Source organism: Felis catus, chromosome D2, assembly GCF_018350175.1.
Source record: "Felis catus isolate Fca126 chromosome D2, F.catus_Fca126_mat1.0, whole genome shotgun sequence".
Lineage (NCBI taxonomy): Eukaryota > Metazoa > Chordata > Mammalia > Carnivora > Felidae > Felis > Felis catus.
Window position 1 is genome coordinate 31,391,070 of NC_058378.1, and position 21,218 is coordinate 31,412,287.

The window sequence follows — 21,218 nt, forward strand, 5'->3', positions numbered from 1 at the left end:
CCCTTTCTCCGCCACAGGGAAACAGGCTCAGGAGGCGGCCCAGGCTTCTGGTGGGGGACAGTGCTAGGGTCCTCGCAGGTCTTTCTGACTCTGACATCCAAATGATTTCCATGGGAAGGTGTTGAGCTTCCCAGCAGTAGCAACTCAGGAGAACCCTCACTCCTGTGACCTTTTTCTGTGGGGTCCGGGGCTCTTCTTTTTTCTATCAATAGTATATGTTCATTCTAGAAAAATCAGAGAAAATAAACATAGGCAGGGAGATTAGGGGACCCATCCATGACTCCAGTGTCCAGGGATAACTCTGGTTCACCATTCATGTTTGGAGATTTATCCTTGCAGACGTTTTTCGTGTGTGTGTGTGTGTGTGTGTGTGTGTGTGTGTGTGTGTGTATGTGTGTGTACCCGTTACACTGTATCTTTTTTCCCTAACTAAACATACAGTAGATACTTTCCTATGTGAGTGAGTAAACTGTTACTTCTTGCATTTGAAACGTTTCAATTGGAGTTGACCATGCACAGAAAAGTACACACATCCCAAGTATACAGCTTGATGATTCTACAAAATGAGGAGAGCCTCCCCCAGGTCAAGGAACGGAATTTTTCCAGCACCCGGACCCCTGCATCTCATCACCATCCCCTCCTTCCTGCCGCAGATGGGACACCTTGTCTGAGTTTTAGGTGAACGGAATCATATAGTATGTGTTTATGTTGGCTTTTTTTCACTCCACATTCTTTTAAGTGACGTTCCTCAGATACTCTTTCCATTTTAATGACTGCATGATGACGTCCACGATACATTGGACTTTGACCACTGTTGATGTGAACGATGTTTTGTCTTTGACTAATGTGAGCAAAGCTATGTCGGACAGTTCTGTGGCCGTATCTCTGATTGTTTCCTTTGAATCAGTTGATAGGAGGTTTGCTGGATGTTCTGAAGGTATTTTAGAATTGTTGCCAGATTGGCCGCTAGGGGGCAGTGCTAGTTTGCATCCCGCCAGGTTGCTTGGGAGAGAGCGGACCCCAGGCCCCCATGCTGGCATTGGGTGTTTTCCTGCTGTTGTGCCTGTGATACCATGATAGGCGATATGTGGCGTTTCATGGTTTCCAGAGTTCAAATTACAAGTTAGGTTGAACATTTTTTCCCTCACATTTACCGTCCATTTGTATCTCTCTTCTGTTGGGTTGTTGGGGTTTTCTGGGTTTTGGGTTTTTTTTCTGTTATGCCCTCGAGATGTACTTGTTTTCCTGTTTGAAAAAAGGTACATTGAATATGATAAATAATAGAAATATGTCAAAACTATCTTTATCCGGTTTGCCTTTTGCCTTTTCAGCTTTGTGGTTTTCCTGTGTTGGTTAAAAGCTGACCATTTTTAAAAGATTTTTATAAGTAATCTGTAGACCCATCGTGGGGCTCAAACTCATGACCCTGAGATCAAGAGTTGCAGGCTCAACCAGGTGCTCCTGCAAATCACTTTAATGTGCGGTTTAACAGCAGACACTTGGATTCTCATATCTGCTCCCGCGTTCAACTGTTGTGATACGTTGCTTCGATTGAAGTATGTGAAGAAAATCCAGCTCCACACAGATAGGTGGTTGGAAAAGGAAGGAGCATTTTATTAGCCTCTGGGTATTTTCTTTTGACACTACATAACAATTCAGCATGTGATAGTTTCTTACAGGTGGGTTGAAATGCAGGATCTGCAAACATATTAAGGAATTTTTCGTATTTCATTGCATTAAAAGCCATGGGACCATCTTGCACTGTGAGTGGATCTTTTTCATTTTTTGTTTTTTATTAAATTTTTTTAATGTTTATTTATTTTTGATAGAGAGAGACAGAGCATGAGCGGGAGAGGGGCAGAGGGAGGGGGAGACACAGAATCCGAAGCAGGCTCCAGGCTCTGAGCTGTCAGCACAGAGCCCGACGCGGGGCTCGAACTCACGGACCATGAGATCATGACCTGAGTGAGCCGAAGTCGGACGCTCAACTGACTGCGCCACCCAGGCGCCCCTCTGAGTGGATCTTTGACACAGGTGTGATTTTGTAACATCACATAGGGGTCATTGGGAAAATATTGGTTCCCTGGGTTATACCTATCTTCCAAATTTAGACGTTTCGGCAATTTTCAGAAATTACATACGTTAACATCATCCCCCATATCATCGCAAACTCTTTGTGTTTTGAGAGGCTGTCAGACTCACGGTGGCTGATGCAAGTTTTCCGAAACTCTGATGTTTCCCTTTAAGCTCAAACTTGATCGTTGGCAACAAATGCCATCGGTTGCCTTCCTCGAAAGGACAGGCTTGCCTGGTTCATTTTTGAGAAAATGTCCGCCAGATACCCAATTCTGAATAACTGGCGTCTGTCTGTCTGTCTGTCGGCCGGTTTTCTGTGCACAAAGAGGCTAGTTTGGCAGACAGCTCTGGTGGGCTCACAAGTGCCGTCCCCCCGGACACCTGTCGTACCCCCACACAGCCCCGGTACGCACCGTCATCACACAGAATAGCGAAAAGACGCGTACGCAAGGTTGAACTTCAGTGAAATGAGCCCTTCTGCTTCATCCAGGACCTCCTTAGGTGACACTGGCATGTTCTGTCACTGTGAGTGACTCGGGCAGCCTAGTTCACGGCCAGTGCGTTGCCTCTTGCTGAGTTTTACCTGCTGCCGTGGCTTTGCCTCCATCACTACGGTGAGACAGCAGTGATATCTCGGAGCTGTCCTGAGAACAGCGTTGACCTTGTGGACTCCTGGAAGGTGTTAGGGCCCCCGGTCCTGCAGGGCGTGCTGTCGGAGCTGTGGACCAGATGGTAGGTGAACGGCCTCAGCGCAGTGCTTGGGCCCGTCTGGGGCTCCGCGACATCGTGCCCGCTGCCGCCCTCACCCTCTCCCCGCTAACAGACCTGAGGCCGCACCTCGGGGGGTGGTGGTGGAGATGTTAAGCCATTTGGGGTTAGAATTTCGTCGTTTGTGATTTCAGATCCTGGTCAAGCTGCTAGTGTGTTTGGTCCTCAGGAGTGAGTGAAGAGCCCAGGGGACTTCTTAGGGACCCCTCTCTTCTTGTCCCTCGGGGAGGCGGGGGGAGTGTGAGTCAACAGGAGAGACCCGGGGTTCTCAGCCAGGCGATTCTCCTGCAAGGGTGGGGCCTGTTTCTCAGACAGGGGGCCCTCAGAGTCGTCCTCCCCGCTTCCTGGCCTGAAGGGGCCTCCACAGCCTCCTGCCTTCATGGCCCTTCCTCACGAACCTCCTCCCAGCCCCCACTTTCTTGGGGCAGTCGAAACGTGGCTGCATTTACAGAGTGCCTGTTGCGTTCTGGGCCCGGGGCTAAACCCTCCTGTACCGTCTCATTTATGCGCACAGCGTGGACACCCACAGAACCGATCTTTTGGTTGGGTGTTGTTGTTCCTGAAAAATCTGTCCGGTTTAGTTCATTCGGGTGGCTACGTTGTGCCAAGCCCTGAGATGCCATCAGAGCCCAGCCCCCGCCCTGGCCTGGGGGGCTTCCGGGTGGCAACAGCCATGCTGGGATGTGGTCTGGGGAAGGTGAAGGAGGCCTCCTGGTTCAGGGATGGGAGTCCGCGAGGCAGAGAGAGCCAGTGGGGCAGGAAGACGTGGAGTGCATGAACGCGAGGTCGGTGCGTGACCGGCAAACTTCATTTGCGGCTCAGCAAGGAAACTGACATCTGTGCGGTCACTGGAGGAAAGCTGACTGGGTTGGACCGATTGAGAGATGGGGCAGCCTTGTCCTGGATGGGTCATTTTAAGAATTTTCAAAGGCCACAGTTTCTGCCCTGCATAGACTCTAGAACACCCCACCCCAACCCCCTGGGCTGTAAGAGGCACCTCTGCGTTATTCTTATTTTTGTCATTACTGCTAATTATTTGCAAAGGCCCGTTGAGATGTCTGCTCCAGGGATTGAAAGAATTTCACTTTGGCTCGAGTTTAGAGAACAAGGGTGGGAGTTGGGGAGCCGTAGGCCGAAGGGGAGGCTGGGTGTGCTTGGGGGGAGTCATGAATTGCTACGTGGTTCCTCCTTGGGTCTAAACTGACGTCTTTCATGCTGACCTGTCTCCTCTGCTTGGCGTGTTCCCTTCTGGGGAGCCGGAGAGCTCTTCCTCGGCAGGGTCTTTCCTGGCCCTGGGTGGACATGCTCCGTGAAGCAGATGGGCAGGGAGGTGCAGAAGGGAGGCGTAAGGAGACGCCTGGACCCGGCCCTGCTGTCGACTGTCCCTGTGACTGTGGGCAGTTGTCTGGTCTACTCTGGACCTCAGTTTTCTCTTCTATAAAATGAGAGGAACAGACTGGGATCTCAAAGGTACATCTGACTCTGAGATGCATGTTCGTGAACAAGGTGGATTTAAACTGTGTATCGTGTGTGTGTGTGTGTGTGTGTGTGTGTGTGTGTGTGTGTGTGTGTTGGGCGGGACAAGGCCCAGGGCAGGTAGGCGCTGGTGGGAGCCCCTGCCCTGGGTACAGACCTGAAAGTTTTATCCTCCCCTCCCCCGCCCCCAGCCCTCCCCTGCCCCACCCTAGGGGACCCCTGTAGCAGGGTGACTTACTTCATGTTTGTTCTGCAGCAAAGGCAGATGTTTCCTACAGCTGGCCACTCAGCCTCCTGCCCTATTTTTAGCTCCATTGTTACCCATCCCGGGCATCTGGCGGCCTGGGGTGTATGACAGGCTGTGGCCCTGGAAGCGGTTCTCTTTTCTGGGTCCAGCATGTTCTCTGCCTTCTACCAGGTCCGTGGCTTAAGTTTCCTTCATCTAGTGGGAAAGCGAGGGTAGCGTCGGGAGAAATGGGAGAGGGTGGCTGGGTGGTGCATGAGAAAGAGCCCGGGCTGTGGAACCAGAGGCCTGGTTCTGTTCTTATGTCATGCAGTAAACTCTCTGAGCCTCAGTTTTCCCGTCTGCTAAATGGCACAATTGCCTGTGCTTCCGCTTTTCTCGTAGGAGTATTCTGAAGCTGAAATGGGACTGTGAATGTGGAATTTATTTAGGGGAATGATATTCGGGACCCACAACTATTGTGGGTTTAGCCCTGTGGCGGCCCTGGAGGAGCACTGGTCCAGAGTGGGGAGGTGAAGCGTGTCCTTACCAAACCCCAGGCCAGGGAGCTCGAGGCTAAGGTTGCTGGGGTGCAGGCTGCACGCTGGCAGGCTTGGAGAAAGAGGGGGCATTTCCACTGGACGTTGACGGAGGGAGTGAGGGGGTGAGGGTTGGGGGGGTGATGTCTCTGGTTGTGGGGCCAGGGAGGACAGATGTAAGGGGGCAGGGAAGGGCTGGATGTGCCCTGGGAGGTCCAAGCAGGAAAGGGCTTTGAGCGTCTCCGGCCAGCCGCTCTGGAGCGGTCGCTGACTAGGAGAGGCCCCGTGCTGGGTCTGGAGGCAGGAGGGTGTCCATCTCTCTTCCTGAGCTGGCAGCCAGCCCAGGGGCGCAGCTCCTGGCTGTGCTGCACACTGGGCTATATTGCACGTCGGACTTTCACAAAGGATCGGTTTTATACAAAGGGTTCAGCTGCCAAAACTGAACTTGAGTTCAGTACTGGGTTGTACTGAACTTGAGACCTGTCGGAAAGCCCAAGCTGGAGAGGAACATCTACCAGTGCCTTTTCTGCTCTGTACCGTAGGCCATCTGGGACCGGGGGTTGCCTGGAACTCTGGGGATGTGCAGGGTAATAGGGGCGGTGAGGGTGGGAAGAGGGGTCTTGAATGCCAAGCAAGGGAGTGTAGACCGGAAGCTGCCCCAGAACTGGGTCCCGGATCTTCACGGCTCCTTGAAGAGATGCTTCAGGCCCCTGTGGCATTCCTGGAGGTCAGAAGTGGGGTTCCAGCCTCAGTTCCCACTGGCCCTTTGGGGCCCAGTCCCTGGAAGCAGCGAGGAGAGCGTCAGCAAGGCCCTGTGTGGGGTCTCAGGAAACTCTAGGTTTCTGCTGATGCTGATATGCTCAAATGCCCAACTTCTTGGAGCCGAGCAGGAGAGCATGTCCGGGCACTCTTAACCCTGTTCTCCCCAGGGTCCTCCCCCCGCAACAGTCCCAGGTGCATGGAACCTGGACGTGGACGGAGCTTCAGACTCTCAGGAACAGAATGATTGCCCTCCCAGAGCTGACTGGGCCTTCCCTGGGAATTTTTACATTCCCCTCCTCTTGCTCCCCATGAAAAATCCAACAGGCAGGGGCCCTCCCATCCAGATAATACCTTCTTATTTTCCGGGAGATCTGCTCCTCGGTAAGGCCCCGAGAGGGACACAGAGAGACTCCACGTGGGAGACACTTGCATTCTCTCTCTGCCTTTTTGGAGCAGTGGAGGCCAAGCGTCTGCGTAGAGCGTGGAACAAACAGTTAGTTGCTTAGAACTTCCTAAATCTCTGCAGCTGACTCGGGGAAGGTTGCTGCACCACACCGTGTAGCCATCAGCGGTGCCCTAATTGTCTCCTCAGCTGCCCCGCGGGCCTCGGTGGCCAGAGCTGGTATCTTCTATATCCCTTGAACCCCCGTACCCCAGCATGGGTTGGGCTCACAGGCTCCCGGCGTCGCTCTGCCTGACTCTTCCCAGCAGGGAAACTTGACGTTCTCCTGCAAAAGGGGAAAGAAGTAAGTTCTGTCTTGTTGCCATGTGGCACGTGGTCATTGAGGGTCAAACCTAAAAATAATGGAGTGCATTAGTTAGGATTAGATTTGGCTGCGAGTAATAGGAAAAGCCAAATGACCGTAGTTTACACAAGATGGAAGTTTATTTCTAAGTCCTGTCCAAACCCAGAGCTTTGCGGCCCACGCCTGGGGTGGTGGTTCCACTCCATGGATTCCTTGGGGGACCTTGACCTCCGCCATTCCGAGGCGGTGGCTTCATGTGCTCGTGGTTCCAAGATGGCTGCGAAACATCAGTCATCACATCTGTGTTGCAGACAGCGGGATGGAGGAAGGGGGGGAAGGGGGCTCAGAGGCAAGGTTCTGGAACTTGCCATGGGACACTGCCCCTTATGTTCCATTAGCTAGGACTAGTCACGGGTAGCTGCAGGGGAGGCAGGGAGTGTCCCCCTGCCCCTCGTCTGGTTTGTTTCATACACACGGTGGGGAGGGAGGGAGTGGAGGCATTGTGAGCATTTTGGTCAAACTTGAGGATGTTCACAGGCTGAGAAGCTGGTCCGGCACTTCAGGGACTGATGGTGTCTCCCAGGGAGATTTTCCCAGGGGGGAGTCCGTCCTGTCTTGGGACCAGAAAGCCACATGCCCCAGGGCCAGCAAGAGGGAGCAGAGAAGCCCTCTAGAGGTTAGGAGGCAGCCTGGTGGCAGTGGTCAGAGCAAGGGAGGTGGGCCAGGCTCTCCTGAGGGGGTCAGGGTCTGCGCAGGAAGTGTGGCCTGTGTCTGGGCTGCTGGGGCCTGAGCCAGAGGACAGACTTCCTCACTGGAGGTGGCCCGGAGGCCAGGGGACTCACAGACCTGGGGAAAATACAGAAGGGCTTCAGGTGCTGTGACACAGGGGGACAGGACGTTGCCCCAGGGAGCCCTCTTCCACCCCCTCGAGGACAGGAGGGCCCCAGGACTGCCTTCCTGCCATGACACCCTGTGCTGGCACATTGCTGACATTTGCTACATTTGCTCGTGTGCATTCTCGTTCTCTCTCTCTCTCAACCATCCAAGAGTGACAGACATCAAGGTGCTTCCCCTCTAGACGCTTCTGCCTGGGACTCCTAGGAACACAGTATCCACAGTATGATTAACTTCTTTATTCAACATACTATCCATATTCAGATTTTCCCCATTCTGGCCCCCAGAATGTTCCTTGTAGCCTTTCCTCCCCTCCCCAGTCCGAGCCCCCACAGAGGCAGAGCTTTCTGTCAGGCAGAGCTGACCCGCATGGGGAGCTTCAGAAGTGGGGGGGCTCCCCAGGCCTGGAGGCAGGCAAGTGGGGGTGCCGGAAAGAACCCTTTTCCTTCCTGAGGGTCCCACGTTTCAGAAGCCTCAGGGGCCATGCTGGAGCATGTGGTGACAAGTGCGAAGGTCTTTGCTGGCTGCAGGGCAGGCAGGAGCCCCTCCTCTGCCTTCCACCTGTCAGGCGCCGACAGCTTCTCCCCCTCACAGAGGGCAAGGCTTCCCCCCCCCCCCCCGCCCCACCTGCGGCCTCTCCCAGCTTTGGCACCCCATCTGCAGTGGGACCTGTGGCCCTTGCTGGCCCCCACTTGCCACAGCTTCTCAGCTGGCTGCCCAGTCCCTCTGCCCACGCTGTCCACTCCCGGCTCCAAGCCCACCCCAGCGTGCCGTCTCCGGGTGTGACAGAGGTGACCTCTCCCTTCCAGAACTTGGGCCCTCAGAGGCTCCCTGCTGTTTGCAGGCGGAAGCCCAGAACTCAAGGCCCACCCCACGGGGGCAGTCCACCCGCTGAACATTCCTCCACTCTCTGCTTTTAACTTTTAGATCTTGTTTTCCGTTTAGGAAAAAATAAAAGCAGTTCAAAAGCATACAGTTTAGCAGATAAAGGTCTCCTGTGATCCCCGACCACTGGTGGCTTTATTTTACGTTTTGCTCTCCTAGTTTTCAAGAGGAGGCTGAGGGAAGGAGGCTGTGGAGGGATAGGTTTGGGCGGCCCTCGGAGACGTGAATTGAGGGGCTGGGCCTTGCAGCAGAAGCCAGGGGACTCTGCCTCTACTAAGCAGTGGAGCCTCGGGAAATTCCTGTTGGTGGCCCTGCTTAGCTGCCTTTTCTGTAAAGTGGGGACGCCCGGGTGGCTCAGCCAGTTAAGCGTCCGACTTTTGATTTGAGCTCAGGCCACGATCTCAACGGTTCATGAGCTCAAGCCCCGCGTCGGGCTCTGTGCTGACAGCGTGGAGCCTGCTTGGGATTCTCTCTCTCCCTCTCTCTTTGTCCCTCCCTTGCTCTCTCTCTCTCTCTCTCTCTCTCTCAAAATGAATAAATAGACTTAAAAAAATAAAGCGGGGGTCATAAACCCTATGTTGCTTCTTTTGAGGTTGTTGACAATAGCGAAGATAGAAAAACCACAGAGACACGAAAAATCCCACCAGGCTGTACGAGGTGGAGTAATTTTCACGGGAACATAGATGGTAATAGGCAGAGGGCAGTGGGGTGGGGTGGGGGACAAAGACACAGCCGAGGAGCATGGTGGGGGGAAAGGGGACGCCCTAGGTGAGGAGCTGTGACCTTTGTCCAACTTTGAAACTATTACAAATAACTATACTTAAAAAAAAAAAAATTCCCAAAGTAATCATGCTCATTGTAGGAAATTGAGAAGCGAGGGATAAACCAGAGGAAAATGAATACCTCCCTGAGTGCCCCCACTCAGGAATATGCACCATGATGTCTAAGTAAACACCCTTCCTGTCATCTGTGCCCTCTTGTTGCTGGGTGCCACCCTTGTCCCCATCAACGACGGGCCAGGCAGGGCGGGGAATAAAATAGAGCCGACATGTTCTGTGATCCTGTGTGCAGCTCCTCCCTTGGGCCAGGCAGCTGACGGAGCCAGGAAGGACACGGGATGGCCCCTGCCGGGAACAGCATGCAGTGGAGGGGAATGGAGTGTTCTGTCTCGTGATGCTCATAGTGGGCTCTGGGTGTTGAGAGGTGGAGGTGGGTGTATAGTCGGGGGGCTTCCTGGAGGAGCTGGGCTTTAACATCTAGGGTTGTGCGGAATGTGAGAGGGTGGGGGGGGGGTGAGGAGGGCCGTCCAGGTGAGAGGAAGATTGGGTGGGAGGGGCTTCTCTCCACACCCTCTTGTGGAGGACTGCCGGGTGCCCACTGCCCTGTGAGGCCTGGAAGCTGCAGGTGCCTTAGCCTGGTCATATGTTCATCTCATAAATACTTCCTGAGCATCTGTCGGGCCCCAGGCGCCGTCCTGGTGCCGGGGCCACGATGTGGATGAGTCAGGCACTGACCCTGCTCGTCGAGGGAGGCTGAGGTGACACCCACGGGGCTCGTGGATGGAAAGAGGTTGTGCGGGCTGGTGTGGGCAGACAGCGTCACCAGGGGCTCGGAGAGGCCTCCCTGAGGAGGGACATCTGAGCCAAGGCCTCGGGAAGGGGCAGCCATGTGAACAAGCTGCAGAATGTTCCAAACAGAGGGGTGGTAGGTGTGCAGCCTTCATGAGGAGGAGTGGGCCTGGGGCGGTGGAAGAAGGAGGGGGCTGTGGCCAGTGGTTGGAGCACGGAGGTGGGGACACAGGGTGAGTGAGGTCAGAGGGTGGGGCCCCCTCACCAGGGGATGGGTCTGGATGTTGCAGTGTGCCCGGAGGAGGCAACATGACCTGATTTAGGTTTTTGTTTTTTTTTTTAAATGTTTATTTATTTTTGAGAGAGAGAGAGAGAGAGAGAGAGAGAGAGAGAGAGAGAGAGAGGGCACACGAGTGCGCATGAGCCAGGGAGGGGCGGAGAGAGAATCCCAAGCAGGCTTCATGCTGTCAGCACAGAGCCTGATGCAGGGCTCGCTCTCACAAACCATGAGATCATGACCTGAGCCGAAATCAAGAGCTGGGCGCTGAACCAACTGAGCCCCCCAGGTGCCCTGATCCTTCTGGCTGCCGCATGGAGAATGGATTCTGGGGGCACAGGGAAGGGGACACCGGCTGGGGGCTGCTCTGCTTGGCCCGCCGAGGAGCTGGCGGCCTGGACCTGGTGACGGCAGAGGTTGGAGGAAGCCGGAGGAGGGCCAAACCATTCTTCTATGGGGAGAGTTCCAGAGTGGGCAGAGGACTTGCCCGAGGCCACAGAGCAGGGCTGTCCCGATTCTTGATTACAGCTGGAGGACGCCTCCATAAGTGGCCCACCAGACAGAGGGAAATGGGGAATTATGACTGAGCTAACTGTGCATTACCAGGGAGGACACCCCAGCCCCGCTGGAGGACTGCTGAGCCCACATATTCCTCCAGACCTTTCCTTTTATAGGCTGTGTCTGGGTGAGGCCCCGTCAGGGAGGTTCAGGTCCAGCGGTGGCAGGGAAGGCACGTGGAGAAGGGGGAGAGAGAAGTGCCTTGAGGATGGGGCCCCAGGGGGAGCCCCCGCTGCATGTCAGGCTGGCTAGGTGTTGCTTTCTGCATACTTGCCAATTTCATCCTCCTACAACCCAACCCCGGAGGCACAGGAAGGGTCCTCCTGTCCCCCGTTAATAACAGGGGAAACTGACACGCAGAGAAGTGAAGCCACACCCCCAGAGGTGCTAAGGAGTGGTGGAGATGGGAACCAGCCAGTTTTGGGCCCGTGCTTCACAGAGTCAGAGCCACTGTGTCCCCAGCAGGGAGCCAGGCCATTGGAGAGTCACTTACAGCTTCCGTGAGCCTCCACTTTTCTCTCTGTAAGTGGGAACGCTGACACTGGCTTCCCAGGCGTCCTCGTGCCTGTAGTAGAATTATTTTTACCTGCAGCAGGTGCGGGGCTCGACTCTGACAACCCCGAGCTGGCCGAGGGGTGCCCTCCGGCCCGCAGAGCACTGAGACCCAGCAGCACGGTCCAGTAGAAACGTAACATGGGCCACCTGCATCATTCTCAAGAGTTATGTTAAGAATGTGAAAAGAAGCAGGGGCGCCTTGGTGGCTCAGTCGGTGAAGTGGCCGACTCTTGATTTCAGCTCAGGTCATGATCTTACGTCGTGAGTTCAAGCTCCACGTTGGGCTCAGCTCTGGACATGGAGCCTACTGGAAGAAAAAAAAAAAAGAATGTGAAAAGAAATAGATGGACTTAATTAAAAAAAATTTTTTTAACGTTTTTATTTATTTTTGAGAGAGAGAGAGACAGAGCATAAACGGGGGAGGGTCAGAGAGAGGGAGACACAGAATCCGAAACAGGCTCCAGGCTCTGAGCTGTCAGCACAGAGCCCGACGCGGGGCTCGAACTCACGGACCGCGAGATCATGACCTGAGCCGAAGTCGGCCGCTTAACCGACTGAGCCACCCAGGAGCCCTGCCCATTTTTTTTTTAAGATTTTATTTTTCTGGGTGCCCAACTGGCTTAGTAGAGCATGTGACTCTTGATCTCAGCGTTGTGAGTTCAAGCCCCACATTGGGCATGGAGCCTACTTAAAAAAAAATGTTTTATTTTTAAGTAGTCTCTACAGCCAACGTGGGGTTTGAACGTACAACCCGGAGATCAAGAGACACATGCTCCACCGACAGAGCTAATCAGGTGCCCCATCTTTTGCCCATTTTTAATTGGAATTCTTGTGAATTTGGTATCAAGTTGTAAGAGTTAGCCCCTCTTTTTTGGGAGGGGCTCAGGGTTAAATGAGATATTCTATGTCAAGTGCTTTGCTCCAGGAGATCGACCCCTTGGCCCTCTTGGGGCCTCCTCTCTACAGTCAGGGTCACTAGAGGCTAGCTCAGGAGTCTGTTTAGATCTGCCCCCCCCCCCAAGGCAGGCACAGGCATCACACACTCCTGACCACACACCCTGATTTGACTAGCATAATTACACGTTTGTACACTATCTACTCAACGTTATCTCCCTATGCTCACAGCGGTCTTCCCCTTTGCCTCAGTCTAGAGTCAGTGTGGCCCAGTCAGGGAGCCCTGGAGTGGGGAGGCAGGAGCTCTGGGTTTTAATTCTGTCCTTGTGAGTTGGAGGACATCACTTTCCCGCTCTGGGTCTCCATTTCCTCGTGAGTAGACAGAGAGGGTTGGACTTGTTGACCTCCAGGGGTGTAGCCGGCTCTGAAGCTGCTTTTAGGGGCCCGTGGTGACAGTCATTTGTGTTGGCTCCTGTAGGCACATCTTTTCCTAAAGCGGGACTTGAGATTTTGCAAGGGGGTCTGAGGTCCATCCCGGTGGGCAGGGAGGGCAGGGGAAAGCACGGGGCCAGGTGGTGGCTGGGGTCCATAGCTCACATGCAGCTTTCCGCTTGGGTCCCAAGAGCCAAACTGTGCTTTGGAAAAGCCCGCGGGGTTTGCCAAGCCTGAAGGTCACGGCTGCTGCACCAGGATGGGGCAAAAAAGGGGGGGCTTGTGAGCTTTGGATTAGAGATGGGGAAACTGAGACCAGAATAGTGGCGATCCAGTTCTACCAAAAACTGGATGAAAAGAAACAGACTTGGACTCACGGGGTGTTTCAGGCTGTGGCCTTGGGAATCCGCTCTTGAACCTCTCGCCTGTCCTCCCTACTCCAGGATCCAGAGTGGTCATCTGCAGCACCCCCTTGGCTTGAATACCACCATTGACGAGAAGCTCATCACTCCTCAGGCTGGGCGCTTACGCTGTAGCATCAGGCGGGTAGTTGACGAGCCAGAGCTCATATTCCAGGTCCTAAAGTTGAATTCTTCCTGGGGAAACAAGGTCACCTCTCTGCCAAGGGTTCCGGACATTGTTTCTTTTTTCTCGAGAATGACTGGGTGTGGAGGCCGGAGGGTGCATGTCTGTGTGGGGGACTTTCTCAAACGCTGTGATAGCTGTAGCCCAGATGTTTCCGTGGCTTCTTTAGCTGGCGGCTGAGGGCTTCTGTGGGAGCAGTGGGTCCCAGAGTCCTCACTCTCTCCGTGGGAAACCATGCATGCCTCCACCTCTCTGGGTAGGCTGTGTCTGGGGTGCTCTGGCAGAGCATGGAGTGGATGAGTGGGGGTCGTACAGATCCAGGAGGGAGGGAGGGGGCAGTGTGGGCAAGCTCCTGCTCTCAGGGTGAGCTGTGAAGAGGCAGGGAGGCAAAGCAATGAGGAGCCCTTCCCAACGCCACCGCTCACCAAGGGTCAGCCGTCCTCCTTTGAAAATGGACAGTGAGGCTGGACCTTACAGGGTTGTTGGGTGGTTGGTGCTTCGTAGATGCTTCGACATGTTAACAAACAGGAGTAAAGGAGAAGGTGAAAGAGCTCCTGGGTTAGGTGGGAAATACTCTTCCCTCAAATTAGGGTTTTCTTCCTTTCTTTCCCTTTCTTCCTCCCCCTCCCTCCCTCTTTCTTTCTTTCTTTCTTTCTTTCTTTCTTTCTTTCTTTCTTTCTTTCTTTCTTTCTTTCTTTCTTCCTCCAAGAATCCCTAGCAATCTGGCAAAAACTCACGGACCCCCTTTTCAGACTGTTTTCAAGTGCACAAAATATATGGGATGACAGAGGGAAGTAAGTTGCATTCAGAGAGCTATCAAAATACAAAAAAACAAATGGGTGACGTAATAATACAGGTTGTTAGTTGTTATTGTATTAACTAGATCACCTAGTAGGTACATTAAGGTTAAATTTTATGTATTTACTTTTTTAGAGAGAGAGTGAGAAAGCACCAGAGGGGCAAAGGCAGAGGGAGAGAGAGAATCTCTGAGCGTGGAACCTGACACAGGGCTCGATCCCACGACCCTGGGATCATGACCTGAGCTGAAACCAAGAGTCGGACGCTTAACCGACTGAGCCACTCAGGTGCCCCACTGCTGATGTGTCTTTAAAAAATAAAATTTGGGGGCGCCTGGGTGGCGCAGTCGGTTAAGCGTCCGACTTCAGCCAGGTCATGATCTCGCGGTCCGTGAGTTCGAGCCCCGCGTCGGGCTCTGGGCTGATGGCTCAGAGCCTGGAGCCTGTTTCCGATTCTATGTCTCCCTCTCTCTCTGACCCTCCCCCATTCATGCTCTGTCTCTCTCTGTCCCAAAAATAAATAAACGTTGAAAAAAAATTTAATAAAAAATAAAATTTGGGGGCACCTGGGTGGCTGTGTGATGCAACCTGCCTGTGAGCTCTTTGGCTCCCGTGTCCCGGGCTCTGCAGCACGGAGGGGACGGCCTTCACGTCGATCGAAGGAAGTGCTGGGCTAGTGGAATTCTTAAGAAACCATCCAGGCTCATGGACCCCTTCTTTCAGTTTCCCTCACACACCCCACCTTCCCCATTCTCCCCCCAAGCAGAGGTTTGAGCACCCGGGACCCCAGCAACTCACCCTCCCCCTGTGCTCACCGCCACAGTAGGGGTGGGACCACCGGGACTGCCGGTCTTGGGAGCCAGATCCACGTGAATCTGGAAGAGCCTTTGGGGGCCATCCCGTCCCTCACTGTCATTTTACAGATGGGGACGTGGGGAAGTTGCCCGGGGCCCCTCAGCACGTGGCCAGGAGGATGAGGCCCCTGTGCTAGTTAGCAAGCCGCACTCCAGGCAGGGTGGGGAGGTTTCAGGGGAAGAGTGTAGAGCGGGAAGCCTGGGGATCCCGGGGCTTCACCCTCCTCTAGACTGTTTGGAAGCAGGTCAACTTTCAAAGGATATTGTCCTTCCTCCACCTCGGACCCTACAGCTGTGCACATATGTCCTTCTAGGCCCCCAGCTGGGGCCTGGCGTCGTCCGTGGAGCCCGTGAAAAACAGGGGTGGCTGGGGCTGGAGCCGTGGGAGTGGCGCAGGGTAGGAGGGGTGGGGGGGTCAGCCACAGCTCAGCACAAAGGGAGCCGGGCCTGGCCGTGGCCGGGCAGCCGTGATCAGCTGCGGCCTCCTGTAGGCCCTTCTCGTGTCCCGTCGCCCGTGCCCTCGTTTGGGACAGCTGCCCATGTTGTTGTTGGAGGAGGCTGTTCCTATCTGTGCCTCCTTGGCCCAGACTGCCCGGCGGGGTCTGGGGAACTTGGGTGAGCTGCCACACAGGTGAAGTGGAGAGAAGTTTCTGGCTCTGGGGCCCACTCGTGCAATTTGAGCAGCCTGTGTTTCTGTTTAGGAACAGAGGCTCATCCCCTCCGTTTTTGACAGGGGGGAGGGGGAGAGGGGGGCAGGGAAGGAGACAGAGACGGGGAGGGAGGGAAAAATTGGACCCTGTATGATGGGACTCTCATAAACACAAGGTGTGCGTGTTAACAAGGCTGTCACATGGCTGCTGGGAGTTTTCAAGGATGACAAGGCTGGGCCGGAGGGAGAGAAGCAACCCTTTCCCGACAGGAGAGGGACAGGGACAGGGACAGGTGGTGGTTTGGGAGGGTTGGAGGAGGGGTGGATGAGTCTAGTCATTCTGTTTAGGTGGCTCTGCGGAGAGGTAGCCTGAGTACTCCCCCAGGGCCGGGGGGAGAGAAGGCACAGTGAGTTCAGCCTCCAGACTGATCCGCTGACCCCTGACTGCCATCCCCTTCCTGAGGTGCTACTCCCGGTTTTGAGACGGCGGGCAGGGGGGGATGCACCCTCCTGTCCTGATCCTAGACCATCAGGTCCACCAGGGCCAAGGGCTGCTGGACCCTCGGAGCTCTGCGAGCCTGTCTCCCACGCCTTCCCTTCGGGCCACGTAGAATTCCTGTCCCCTTGTCTGTCTGGCAGCACTGTGGCTCTCCGACCGGGGGCCAGGCCCTCTCACGCCCTCTAGCAGCCCCTCACTGGTCCCCAGCCGCTTCCCCAGCCTTTCTCTCACTTGTGTTAAACGGGCCTTAACTTTATTACCCAGTGTTCGGAGGAGAAAAAGACAAACGAAGACACGAATTAGCCATAATTGCATCACTTGGTGATAACTCCAAATAACATCTTGATGGGTATCTCCTAGATTCTTCTGCTGATACACTTTCATGAATTAAAATGGGATGGCAGCCGGTCCTTGCCTTGCAGCCCGGTTTCCTAGATGTCTTTCCAAAGCCATCATGATGATGTTTTTAGTGGCCATTTAGCCTTCCGCCTTAGAGATGTCCCGTACTTTACCCAACAACGCCCCTGGTGTTGGCTGGAGGTTGTTTCCTGTGTCTTTTGCCATTGTAACCAACACTTCTGGGAGCGACCCATCTTCGAAGCCTGGTTTTTGCATACGTCCTTCAGTATTTCTCTGGGAGAGAGCCCCGCCAGGGGAATCACTGCATCTAGCAGGTGTCCAGCCTGCCTCATGCAGGGCCGAAGCCTTGGCCGTTGATGGTGGTATGGATGACCGCGATGTCAAGTTCAAGGGCCTGGTGCTCTCACTAAACCCTTGATCTGCTGAAAGCTCATGTTGTCCGGATGTCCCCAGCCTCATTCTGTGATATTCATGCCTAGAGTGTCCTCCTGCACCCTGTTCCCATCCACACCCTTCAAATCCAAGCCTGACTTCCCTCTGTACCTGCTGCCCCCACCTCCCCCCCCCCCCACCAGTCTTCCCACTTCCCCGTGTCTGGAGGGCCTGGCCCAGTCACTCAGAGCCCTAGGTCCTGACCTGGTGTGGAGGGTTATCCCCTTCCTAACAGTCATGTTTTTGCCAGAGGAGTGTAACTGTAAGGGGTCAGGGGCCGTGTGTTTATCTTTTTATGTCCGTCACCCTCCCAAAGCAGCAGCAGAGGGCCAGGCACATAGTAGGCACTCGGCAAACGTGTGGAAGGCAGCACACCTGCCCACCGTCTCCAGCTACAGGGAGAGCTGGCCCTCGCTGGGCCTCAGACTTGGCGTCTACGCAGGGGGGGGGTACAGGTGGGCCAGGTCCCCTCCTGCTGTGGATTTCCCCACCCCTTCCTCCATCACGTGCCCTCTCATCCCACAGGTGTTGGGGCCTGAGGCTGCCAGCAGACTATGGGTACAACGGCCAGCACAGCCCAGCAGACGGTTTCGGCGGGTGCCCCCCTCGAGGGCCTCCAGGGCGGTGGCCCGATGGACGGTCAGCACTCACCCAGTGTCCACTCCTTCCAGACCACAGGCTTGCACAACAGTAAAGCCAAGTCCATCATCCCCAACAAAGTGGCCCCCGTCGTGATCACGTGAGTGGCGGGGGGGGGGTGGGGAGAGTGGCCGTGTCCCCAGAAGACATGCCTGGAAGGGTGGTGGCATGTAACACCTAGTCTACAGACTGCCCTCACAGATGAAGACACTGAGACCCAGAGGGGTTGCGCAGTCGGTCTGGAGTCACACGGCAAGGGAGTGGCTGGGCGGGTCTCTTAGCTCGTGTTACTTCTCCTGTCCACAGGGCTTAGAAGCATGGCGAGGGACGAATGGCTGTGGGGGTGGGGTGGGGACACCCTTTGGAAAATCATTTGTGGCTGAACATTTTCAAAGGGAGTTTATGTACTTAGACGCATAGAATTTAGACTTTTATTTTTCCGCAGCTCGTAATTAGGGTTCAAAACTGAGGTTAATACCAGGTGGTTAAAGGGCTATGGCTTGAAAGGCTGGGAGCTGTTGGTCAACTCTCTTAATTAGGTCCTTCAGGCACAGTCCCGGAAGAGGCTGAGGGTTTGTTCCGGCACCACATTTTGAGACCTCTGGATACACTGCATGCATCCAGAGGAAGAGGGCCAAGAAGGGGGCTCTGCAACCCTGCCTGCCCTGTGGGGTCAATGAAGGAGGGGGTGCTGTGAACCAGAGGCCCGGGGCAGAAGAGGCATTGGGTCTGTCTCCTGGTGAATCGGGAAGCCTTATCTTACATGGACTCTGCCTCTGGGCCCCTCCAGGATGCAGGAAGTAGGACATGATGAGCTGAGGGTGAATTGTGTTCCACACACAGAAGCTGGGCAGAGACCCAGCAGATGGGACTTTCTGTGTAAGGAGACCCGAGGGGTGGGAATGATAAATCCGGCCTGCTGGCTTTGGGGCCTGACAGGAAGATTGTCATAATCCATTGCTGTGCTCATGATCAGGGGAAAAGAAGAGATGTTGTGTACAAGAGACTCGACGTGTATTCTCTCTATCAGAGGTGACACATCTAGGTTTGGCCCTTGAGGGGCGGTATAGGAGACGCACATCCTGGGCCTTGCTCTGTGCCCTTGGGCAAAGCATGTTCCCTCTCTGGGTCTCATTTTTCCTATCAGATTATGTGGGTTTTGACGTACAAAATATTTAACCAAGTGGTATAGCTCAGGAAGGTCACGGGCCTGCTGTACAAATCTGCCACAGTGGGACTATGCATGCCTCCTGGAGCCAGCGTGAGCACAGCATCCCTTGGGTTGTAGTGTGTTTGGGTGCAAGGGACCTTAGCGATCATCCAGCACAGGGGCGGGTGAACTGTGTCCTGTGGGCCAAACCGCACCTAGCATCCGTTTTTGTGAATAAAGTTTTATTGGAACACTGCCATTCCTATTCATTTATATACTATCTGTGGATGCTTAACACTTCAGGAGCAGAGCTGAGTTGTTGCAACAGACACTGTGTGGCTCACAAGCCAAAATTATTTACTACCCAGTTCTCGATACAGAAGGTTTGCCGGCTCCTGATCTGACACGTTTCCGATCAGATGTGAAAACTGGATCTAAATACCCCAAACCGAGCTTCTGGGGGTAGAGGATTTGCCCAGCACGCGGAGAGACGAGGCAGAGCTGGGAGCGGGATCCCCGGTCTCTTGACTTCTCGTCGAGTGCTCCCCTGCCCCAATCATTCCTCCGCCCTGCCTTTCCTAGGTGCAGTTCCTTCGTAGAGAGCAGACCGGGGCCCGAGTGCCCGGAGGCCGTCTCACTGTCATAATCAGCACGGAAGCGTGTTGTGTCTTGAGGGCACAGACCCGCCCTGGCTTAGCATCTGCAGAAATCTGGTTTTGTACCCCTGGGTTTTGTTTGAAATGGCCCTGTGCGGAGGTAGCGGGGCTACTAGTAAGAATTATTGTATCAATAGGCGCTTACTGTGCCCAAGGCCCTTGGCTGAGCACTTCCCACACAGCAGTGCACTGAATTCTCACAGCAGCCCTAGGAGCTGAGAATTACTGGAAACGGAGCCACAGAGAGAGAGTGAGGAACTCCAAAGCCAAGAAATGGCCGAGCGGTGGAGTTGGGTTCGTGCCCGGGTCATGGGACCCCAAAGCCAGAGTCCCGAGCCACCTCACCGCGCTGCGGGCTTGTTCTCAGAGACGGTGGGGGCCCCAAGTAACCCTCGAATTGGAGACCTTAAACAAGGCCTTTCTCTCTGCACCAGAGTCCGGGAGGTGCGCCAGGCTGGAATGGCCACTTTGTGATCAGCTAGGCTTCTCCTCTCTCGGTGCCCCGCCACCATCAGTGTCTGCTTCTCACCATCTCTTCTGGACGCTAGCTGGGAGGAGAGAACGTAGAGGCACCCACCTTCCCTTTAAGGGAGTGACCCAGAAGTTGCCCCCAGCACTTCTCCTCATATCCCATTGGCCAAAATCAAATCACATGACCAGCCTAGCTGCACGGGACGCTGGGAAATGTAGTCCTCAGCCGGATGGCCAATCACAGTTCCAGGCTTCTGTACAGGGGACACCGGGCCGCCTCTGCCACAAACTTGTAGCTGCCTGGGCTACAGGGGTGGCCTTGTTGAGGGGTCTGGTGAGGGTGGAGGGTACCCTGATCGTCAAGGTTTTCTGACTTGGGCTCCATTCTGCCCTGGCAGGTACAACTGCAGGGAGGAGTTCCAGATCCACGATGAGCTACTCAAGGCCCATTACACGCTGGGCCGGCTCTCAGAGGCCACCCCTGAGCACTACCTGGTGCAGGTGAGGTCAGCCCTGCCCTTCCCTCCCCCGGCGGCCTTCCCCACCCCCATCCTGTCCTCCTTCCTCACAGGTTCCCTCACTCCTCCTCCCCCCCCACCCCACCCCCCCACCTCCCACCGACCCCGGCCCCTTCTCTGCTTCATGTCCTTACCCCACCCTCCGGAGTCCTCACCCACTTCCTCTCACCCTCTGGTGTCTGGAGTCACTGCTTTTCTCTTCTGCCAGGTCCCTGCCTGGCCCTCGCCTCCCCGCACCCCTCCCTCGGAGCAGCCGGAAGAATAGGTACCAGGCCTCAGACTGCTCCCCTCGGCCTGGGGATCTCCATCCCGTTCTCGAAGCTCCAGAACTTCTATTACTTAGCTATTTTCCCCCTCAAATATCCCCTAGAAAGCGAGGTCCCCAAGGACAGACGACTTTTCCTTTTTCTGGTTTACTGCTGTAGCCCCCAGCCCCAGAACGGTACTTGGTTCTGGCAATGTAGGTGCTCAATAAATAGTGAATGAGTAATCATGCCGATTAGGCTGTATTTGTTGAAAGAGTAGCTGGGATTTTCTGGCGTTTGGAAGAACTGGTTCCGTTTCTGATCGGTCAGGCAATGTCCTGTGGGTCGTACTGAAGGCAGGGGCCTGGACAGGTGATGCCAGAGTTCATTTGTGCCCAGGAACAAACCGTCCTGGCTTCTCTTGCCCTCCCCACCTTCTACTCGGCAGTCATTGCATCCATTCACTCCAGCTGGGGAGGGGAGAGACCTGGGCAGCCTCAGAACTTCAGGACCTTAGGAAGGAGCTAGTTTAGTCTTCCTCTCTCTGATTCCTGGGGCCCCAGCTGTGACTCCCTGCTTGGGCCCCTTCTCCATGCCCTTTCACTGGCTGAGGGAGACATAGGCCTTCCTCCTGGAGAGCTTCGGACGCCACCCTAGAGTCAGACTCCGTTTCCTGCCGCAAGATGCCTCTCCCTGCTTGCTTTCCTCAA

The 21,218-nt window shown here is 54.9% G+C and overlaps 1 protein-coding gene across 5 annotated transcripts in view; it reads left to right on the forward strand.

The window, feature by feature from the left end:
* The window catches only part of PALD1 (phosphatase domain containing paladin 1), a 75,111-nt gene that overhangs the window by 18,703 nt on the left and 35,190 nt on the right, over positions 1–21,218 (forward strand). For all 5 annotated transcript variants that reach the window (XM_045040103.1, XM_011287356.4, XM_045040104.1 and 2 more), the window contains exons 2-3: positions 17,355–17,568; positions 20,144–20,246. In XM_045040103.1, the coding sequence (XP_044896038.1) occupies positions 17,384–17,568; positions 20,144–20,246 (288 nt within the window). In that variant the 5' untranslated portion in view covers positions 17,355–17,383. The remainder of the gene's footprint in view (positions 1–17,354; positions 17,569–20,143; positions 20,247–21,218) is intronic.